The sequence below is a fragment of the Dendroctonus ponderosae genome, unplaced genomic scaffold (genome assembly GCF_020466585.1).
Source record: "Dendroctonus ponderosae isolate FM_Combo_2020 unplaced genomic scaffold, Dpon_F_20191213v2 Dpon_F_20191213_4, whole genome shotgun sequence".
In the NCBI taxonomy this organism is placed as follows: Eukaryota; Metazoa; Arthropoda; class Insecta; order Coleoptera; family Curculionidae; genus Dendroctonus; species Dendroctonus ponderosae.
Genome location: NW_026018611.1, coordinates 7,830,383 through 7,839,823, shown reverse-complemented (window position 1 = coordinate 7,839,823; position 9,441 = coordinate 7,830,383). Strand labels below are relative to the sequence as shown.

At 35.6% G+C, this 9,441-nt stretch overlaps 1 protein-coding gene and 1 long non-coding RNA gene across 2 annotated transcripts in view; one reads left to right on the top strand and one right to left on the bottom strand.

Moving 5' to 3' along the window:
• The window catches only part of LOC125504250, a 24,581-nt gene that overhangs the window by 5,949 nt on the left and 9,191 nt on the right, over positions 1–9,441 (bottom strand). The gene's annotated exons all lie outside the window — the stretch shown is intronic.
• On the top strand, positions 3,577–8,765 carry LOC109537123 (ADP,ATP carrier protein 2; the record flags this gene model as incomplete). Its single annotated transcript, XM_019903708.2, is given in 6 exon segments — positions 3,577–3,834; positions 7,059–7,140; positions 7,252–7,431; positions 7,491–7,725; positions 7,827–7,968; positions 8,086–8,765. Coding segments are annotated over 6 exon segments (903 nt in total). The 3' UTR covers positions 8,190–8,765.

The window sequence follows — 9,441 nt, the reverse complement described above, 5'->3', positions numbered from 1 at the left end:
ATAATATAATAATTAATATAAACAACTGTATTTATTTTCCCTTTGGCTCCTGCATACATCTTTTAATGAATAAAATAGAATACAGATATTTGCGATGGACTAAATTGGTGCTATAATTTATAGGAAGTACTAAATTTATAGAAAATACAAACGAATTTAAGCAGGAATCAAATAATAATAACAATAAAATATGTATAAATTAAAGAAATTTAATTAGGCGTGTGATTGTACATTATACCTGTAGACAGTTTTTAAAATTCAAGACAAAACTTATCGCTTCCTCACATCAGTATTCATTTATCGATCTAATAATTTTCGAAATATTAATTTCAGAATTTGGCTGCACTTACATTGACCTAGCCCAAAATCATTAATGTTAGGTGCGCTGTAACTATAAATACACATACTTATTTAAATTTTTTTCCAGAAAAGTTTTGCTTGTGATTTTCAAAATAACGTCGCTGATCCTTAACTACCTATTCAAAATCTTTCGACTAATTTTTTGCTTTAATTTACTTTTCAGCTTGAAGACTTTCTTATATAAAATAATAATACAAATTTAAATGGAAAATTTTAATCTCTGGTCATTTTTATTTATCATATTGTCCATATATAATTATATGGAATACAAATCCAAAGTTGTAACTTGGAAGAACGCGAACATCAACTAGATATTTCGAGAGTCGCCCTTTGTTATTGTTCTTTAAAGAATGGCATCACCGATGGTTCTCTGTACCTGCCTTCAATAACTTTAGGGTCGAAGCATTGAACAGGATGGCGGCGGTTATTATTCACTTTCCCTAAATTTTAGGCCAGACAAAAAAGTACAGCTCTCAGCTGAAATGGCATATCAAATATGTTTGAAAGTTTAACCATCTGAACCCAGCTCAAGAAATAATTATCATGCTGTGGAACCACAAAGGTTCTCGACCTTGTTACAGTTATGAATTGTCTAAATGAATCTGCGACCTTGGCCAATGAGATAACAAGGGTGAAAATTAAAAATTTCACGTTGTAAGATTTCGGAAAAAGGTTTGCACGCGCGTATTTTAAAGACGTAATTTCATGTCGTTCACGTTCTTTTTCGCCGATTGCGTGAAGCGCCTTAACCAATCGCGCACTCACCATTGGTGTAGTCAATTCTTGTTTATTACCAATATTTTCGAATTACGGATTTAACGTGAATTTGAAAAGAATGAATCAAACGTGAAAACAAAGTTAACTCATAAAGAGCAAAGGCCTAAGCATTTGGTGATAAAGAATCCATACAAATTAGATCGTTAGCTGCAGTGTACCAAGTTTCAAAATTCTTCTCATTAAACACAACTCATTGATATAAGTAACTATAGCTAGTTACTTATATCAATTTTCATAATATTTATAAATTTGAAGTGTTTTATAAAATTGCCTTTTATAGTCTGGGTCAATTAGACCAAACTTATAAACGGTGCCACTTCTTATCTTCTAAGTATTGAATCCCTTATGCTTCCAGTTTCCAGATTAGTAGCTCTTGAGATGTTTACGTCCAGAACAGTTTCTATGAGAATCCTATGCGATTCAAAAAATTTTCCCAATATATTCTCTTTACTTGATCATTCAAACTCTTTTAGGCTTACGTCCCCAACTGATTATCTCTTCCACCGCCGTTCGTGTCTTATATATGTATTTCTTTTTGTGTCTTAACATGTATTTTTTGTTCTTTTGCTGTTATTTTAGATCTGCATATTTTGGTTTTAGTTCTTTTACTCATATTGGCGTTATTCCAGATGATGTTCCACAGTGCGACCAATATTCAGCTAGCTTTGTATTCATTTACTCATTTCAACCTGAGGAGAGTTTACACCCAAGTGGTAAAAAAAATCTAGTTAAGGTTCCGAGAGCATGTTTTCATCTCAGTAAATTCTTCGAGATGACAAAGGTTTCTTTGTTGAAGTAATTAGATTTWATGTAAAATGAATMTAGGAATCATTCTAAATCGTCTTTATTTTCTGTCAGAATGTTAGCGTCATCAACATAACACGTATTTTTTCCGCCCATCGTAAATAAACCTCCTTCTGCATTTTTCACAGAGTTTAGTATTTCGTCTAATATCCAATTRGACAATTGCACMTAAATTAGACTGAACTAATTCWACTATTAACATGAATTGTCATCCAAGTTCATGCTAAAAAAATGACCAGTCATCCGTAAAGGAWATATGGCTTATAAAATTCTTATCTCAGTCCACCCATTTCAGTATATTTTCACAAAAAAACATTTGGTTTCCAGGTTTTTTGAGAACAATTTGTATACCTTAACTTTGTTCCCTTTCACATTTCTCACAGTWCTAGATTCAATATCAATTTTATTAGGCTTTGGAAAACATTTGCTATCGATTTCCACCATTAAGCTGCAGATAGTAGCTTGCATAATAATATTCATAAGTTTCAGAATTCATGGATTATAAGCAACTTTTTTCCTGGCTTCTGTTGAAGGTCTGACCCTTTACATATTACTTTATTTCCCTATAACTGAAGACCTTTTACATTTCATTTCCGTTGCGTACAAGAACGTATTCATTCCTTACTCATTATTAGCAATAACATCACATATCTTTTCTCTAGCGCATAAAGACGTCTTCACAAAAAGACTTTCTTCGAAACTTCACAATTTTACTGTAAATTCACTAATGAGTTCTTCAGAGTTCAAATTTGGAAATCATGAGCAAGCTAATAAATAAAATATCTAAACAGTTCCATTCTAACATTCGACTCCACTTGAGCCATGAATCATGGATGTAAATTGGACCATTCATTTGTAATCCAGAATCATGCGTCTCATCACTTCTGAGCACTAACTATGTTGTTAAGTGGTTTTGTTAACTTTCACATTATTGGACAATTTTTCTATAGGGGAGAACACTTCAACCAAGATCGCTTCGCCGTTGAAAATGTTAACCGCAGATGAAAGCAAAACGTGGGCACCAGACTGCACTATTAGGCTAGAGATCCGAAGCACTGAAAACACATCTTGTATATCTGGTCTAGAGATCATTCATCTTCACTGTGGAATGGTCTAAATGGACGAGAAATTTCCCAACAGCAACTGGTTTTTTTGACATTCTCTTAACAAATGTGAGTTAACATACGAGATGGGAGCAAAGGGGTAATATATGAAGGATCCAATGGATTGTAGATATAGAAGTGTTGTTCATAGTCGTTAATATGCCGAATGTCATTATGTCTCCTCATTGCTCCAACAGACGCAGGATTGTATTACTCTTGCTTCTATATCGACGTCAACCTCTTGCTCTCGTTCACAACATCAACTTTAGTCCAATCCTTTGGATGGAAAATGTGAATATATCTATATGGGTATACTAGAGCAAGCCCCAATGCTCATCATCATCATCTCATCATCTTCAGTAATATCAATAAAATATATATTACATAAAAGCGTATCCTTCACCTTCCGTGGGCGCCCTCACTGTGAGAAATTGACGTCACAGTATTGCGTGCGCAACATTTATTCCCGTCCCACAGCCCGGGGTCTGGGCACATGACCGGGGCCCTCTCTCTTCGCTTTTCGTGCTGAATCTCTACTTCACTGGCAGTTTAGTGCGCGGTCCGAATACACCTGGACATAATTGTCGCTCGTACCCTTGATTTCAAGCCCTATTGCAAACCTACCACAAAATGTCTCTGTCTGACCCAGTTGCCTTCTTCAAAGATTTCCTGGCTGGAGGTATCTCTGCCGCTGTATCCAAAACATGTGTAGCCCCAATCGAACGTGTGAAATTGCTTTTGCAAGTACAGCACATTTCCAAGCAAATCCCCGAAGATCAACGTTACAAAGGTAAGAGAAAACGGCCATTTTGCTGCCCAACTGACTTAACCCCATTTTAAAGTTCTGTAATTCACCGGGTTGGGTTGAACGCCCATAATTTTTTGAGCGGTTACATAACGGGTCATATCTGAACTACCTGTTCGGAACATTTGTCGCATACTTTATGGAGAAATGTATTGAATGTGTGGGGTTTCTTAGTACTTTTCGGGTATTTTGTCGAAACGATCCGCGCTCTTACTCTTACACGAGGTTTTTCAGAAGCCATTTTCTTCATAGTGACTTAACCAGCTTAACCTCGTGATTCAAGGTCTCCACGTCACTGCCTTATCCAATTGGCAGTGGGTTTGTATCGAATTCCTTAAAAATCGATTACTATTAAATACTCCCAATTGCAATCCAGTAATAATAATTCGCGATAATGCATTTTTTACTCGCTAGAGGATAATTTTAGCAAAATGGTGCAGACAGACGCGTGGCCAGCATGCAGGTTTAGCAACGTTGCCGGATTTATAACATCCTGTTTTACATTCCTTTACTCAGTTAAAAGGCCGGCTTGATCTCTGCGAATTACTTCGCATATTCTCTATATCTGCGGTCAGGGCTTTTCATTGACGAAATCGACGTTTTCCTGCACTGGCTTTTGTACATCAGTTAAAAATCCAATGAAAATGTTACATAATGAGTCGATAGATCGGCTATTATATATACCGTGTCATCTAATGGAGATTGCGCCTTGCCAACGTCGCAACTGACACTTTGCACGAGTAAGGTCGATAAATGAAAAGCAAAATGGTGCCAAGTTTTCAATGCTCTCAGTCAGTAGGACAACTGGCACTACGTTATGTAATCAGGGCGATTTTGTTGCCAAAAATAACTATTACAGTTTCTTTGACTTTCTTTCAGGATTCCAAAATACCATAAATAAGTCAGTGTCTTCCGTCTTAACGTGTAGTATGGCGATGACGTATCGCGCACGTTATCTATAGCGTAACGTCATCGTCGTGAACATGCCGGGAATTTTTCAATGGTTAAGGTCGGAAGGCCAAGTTGGCTAATTACTTTCAAACTATTTTACAACCTAAGAATCCGTAATATCTGTAGCACGCATTTGTCTGTTAAAAGATAAATGAGGCCGAATAATGGTTACTGCATTTAGGGCAAAGGTTAACATGACGAACCTACATTATTGTTCTATTGGAATTTTATCGATAAAAAAACGTAAATTAGGACCCACGCCAAAGTGATTGGAAAGTTAATTACAATCAAATATTACTTCTATTTACAGTAACTAAACATTTAATGTCTAATATTAAAGTAGCTATCGTCATTGAAAACGCTTCTGTGCATTCTAAAGACAATACTTCGCTTGAAATTTGGAAGTCGTATGAGTGCGATCATTTCCAGTCAAACAAAACATTCTTAGGCTTAAACCTATTATAGGTATATTAAATGTGATATAAACTGCAAGGTGTGATCTTTGCGAATACACTTGAATACGATTTTAAATGCTGTTTTGGTAAGAATAACGGTTGCCTAGTCAATAGTCTCAATTATTCAAGTTTCAAAACGATACGCTTTATGAGATGATACAAATATGATTTAGTTCAATAGCTTTTAATTTTTAGAATAACTGAAAGCAATTTTTGAGGCAGATTGCGAGAAAATTCTCAACTCATTGAATGGACCAGTTTTTTAATTAGTTTATAAGGTTTATTTTAATTATTAGTCAATTACATACTATTTTGTGGAAGCATTTTTCTTTATAACATAACAAATGCTTATATGAAATTCTATATACACAATATTTTAAATCATTAAGATTCTTCTGCATTTCCAATGTTCTGCTTTCGAGAGTAACTTTTTCTCGTTAAATCAGTTTTCATAAAAAGCACAACTTTTTAGAAAGAATAGCTTTTTTGTAAAATTAGTAGTTTCTAATAATATATATGTATTATTATAATAAATTAACTATTTATTAGTAAGTTAAAGTGAATGAAAAACTGTCGAGTTAGAAAGACTAACATCGAATATCCCTCTTCATCGAATTAAAGATTTTCCATCTGAGATATCGTCGGTTACAAGAGAAGGTGAGAAAGTCCACCAATAGTAGTTTTGAGTTTTTAGTATTTTGATAATTTGGATGTGAATATAAAATCAATTACTTCACATGCGGAATTTTTTGAGTTAATTTTTATCTGATGCACTTGTACTATTAACTAAAAAATGTAATTAAATTAATTTTGGACTTGATCACCTTGTATAGGTGCCCTCGATATGTCCAGCAACAGCTCTCGAGAAAATAGCAATTGAAATTCAGAGCAATTTCATTGTCAATTTATTACTTATTATATTTATTTGGTCTTGATTTTACAATTTTTCGACAATGAAACATGAATATGTATAGGCAGGGTGCTCAAACTCTTCTTGTAAATTGCTTCTAAACAACCACTTTAACGATATAATCAACTTTATTAGGAATATATCGAAATGTGTTTACACAACCATTACCAAACAGATCTCGGTGTAGTTTTCAATTACTGAGGCAATGGAATCCAATGCTAATAATTTTTCTGATAATAATGCACACATAAGGAAGCAAAACAAACAAGATAAAAGAAAATTTTGGCGGATGGAATAATTCGTTAACAAACAAATATTGTTCCGTAATTCGTAAACACGTGTATTTGTGATATCATATTCCATTATTGCACATTAAGTTATTTGTATACCCAATGTGTGCTATTGTTTACCAACTTGTATATTAATCAAGTATTATCAATATAATGCACATAGCCAAATCAGCACGTATTTMAATTTTAAATAACTATCTAACAAGATGTCGARCTAAATATATATAAAGTCAGTTTGATAATTACCTTTATTTACATTGATAGTTCTACTGAAAATTAAACTCTCATTTAAAAAATKTCAGTATTTTTAACAATAACACGCCTCTTTACCGGTAAATCTYATTTTAAAGAAGCTAAAACGGTGATATTTAACATWGGATTGAAGGAACAACTTTACTAGTGCCCATYAATAAAATCGTGAGTGTTAGATCATGTGATCAATTGGATCATGTTAAAACCAGATCAAACCAAACAAAATTACGACTTAGAACGCAGAAATTAACTAAACGCGAAACGAATGATGTTTTCTTGTGTTACATTAACCCTTCTTTCAACCTTCAAGCAGAAAGTAAGATTTGAAAATAATGAGATTTATTTATTTAGGTATGGTCGACTGTTTTGTCCGTATCCCCAAGGAACAAGGTGTATTGGCTTACTGGCGTGGTAACACCGCTAACGTAATCAGGTAATGTTTTACAAGCACATATTTACTAATTTTGCGGTTTTTATTATTTAAGTTTCTATGTCCGATCAATAACGATAATTGAAATTAACATTGCTCTATTTTATATTCCAGATATTTCCCAACTCAAGCTCTGAACTTTGCTTTCAAAGACAAGTACAAGCAGGTCTTTTTGAGCGGTGTTGACAAGAAAACTCAATTCTGGAGGTACTTCTTAGGAAACTTGGCCTCCGGTGGTGCCGCTGGAGCCACGTCTTTGTGTTTTGTGTATCCTCTCGATTTCGCCAGAACCAGGTAAGCTCATATGCCTATAAAGAGTGAAAAATTTGATACTTTACAGTAACTGTTTTCAGGTTGGCCGCTGATGTAGGTAAAGCCGGTGCTGACCGTGAATTCAGCGGTTTGGGTAACTGCTTGGTCAAGATCTTCAAATCTGATGGACTTGGAGGTCTCTACAAGGGATTTGGTGTCTCTGTCCAAGGTATCATCATCTACAGAGCCGCTTTCTTCGGTTTCTACGATACCGCTAAGGGCATTTTGCCTGACCCCAAGAACACTCCTCTTCTTATCTCTTGGGCTATTGCACAGGTAAGCGATCGTCCTATACACTTGATATGCGTGCAACAAAATGATTCAACTGCATTTTTTGTAATGAGCGCACGTTTTGAGAACATTCTTAATATTTTCAGACTGTCACCACCATTGCCGGTATTATCTCTTATCCATTCGACACCGTGCGTAGGCGTATGATGATGCAGTCTGGACGTGCCAAGAGTGAAGTCATCTACAAGAGCACAGCTCACTGCTGGGCCACAATCGCCAAACAAGAAGGTAATTTCGCTAGTTATGTTTTAAGCTTAGTTTGCGTTCGTTCTATTGTATGTTCCTTTGGTTGGCTATCTTAGTTTTGTTGCAAATACATACTGACATATTTTTTCCGTTTCTTAGGTACTGGTGCCTTCTTCAAGGGAGCCTTCTCCAACGTCCTCAGAGGAACTGGAGGAGCCATCGTATTGGTCATGTACGACGAAATCAAAACCCTCATCGTTTAAACAACTTTACCGTATCGCGCATTACTTTTTTGTAACACTCCATCTCCAGTCGTCAGAAACCTTTTGCCTAAGGACTGACTTAGATAAATTTTCCTGTTCCATTTATTGTTTTTAGTTATGCCTCACTATGCCTAACTTTACGAAAATCATTCCGGGCGGTACGAAACCAAAAAAACGACCTAGCGTTTGCTCCTTTTTTTGGTACCTTAACATTGTTTATCGGTCGTCATTAAATTACAAACAGGCGTAGCTAAGAACAGTACTGTATATACTACATTACTTAGATGTAAATTTATTTATTTGTATCCTGATTTTTTGACAAATAAAATACTGGAAACAAAGGAAAAAGACTTATTATGAACCGTAATGCAAGTAGAATTACAGTTAATCCAGTATATCATGTTCGAACAGTTTGCTATCGTAGGTTTATTGTATAATGGTATTGTTACATGTGGATCGGAAGAATCGTACTGTACATGAATCAAATTGGAAAGCAATGTTACAACCTGTTGAATCGTATTGTTTCATTATTTGTTATCGGAGATCTGGTGGCAAAAATAAAAACGATAAAACATTCTCACAATTGTCTCTGTTCTTCCTTAGAAGTAGGTCCCAAGCCAGCTAAGCTTTTGAAAAAGCTTCAAATTTATAATTGTCTTTGCAAGAAGGTGTTTTAGATGATTCCTATACTTTACTAAAAGTCGAATAACAAACTATGTAATTCGGTTTGCAATAACATCCTAGCAATAACAAATTGCGCCCGGAAAATGAAGGAAAGACCCTACCGCGTAAGCACATTACCATCGTAACCGGAGATGAAGCAACAATAAAGGCATTAGAATCTTACACAATCAGGTCACAATGTGTGCTAGATTGTGTAAAAGAACTTACAACCCTGGCCGGGAGCTCAAACAGAATAAAACACTTGGGCAACTGGTACGAACAGGAGCAAAGAAAACCAGAATGCGGAACTTGCTAAGGCAGGGACCAAGAAACCACTGACCAACCAAGAACCTGCTTGCGGTATATCTCATGCCCAAGTTAGGGTGGCAGTTGGGCAGTGGATCTTGGAACAACACAGAAAGTACTGGGAGGAGACACCGCCACTCCATACCGCAAAGCAGTTGATGGGACCTCCACAACCAGTACGTAAAAACGAACTGCTAGGTCTCAGCAGGCAAAAAATAAGGAGGATAGTGGCCTTTTTAACAGGACACGCCCCCTGCAAAAAACACCTCTTCAGGATGGGACT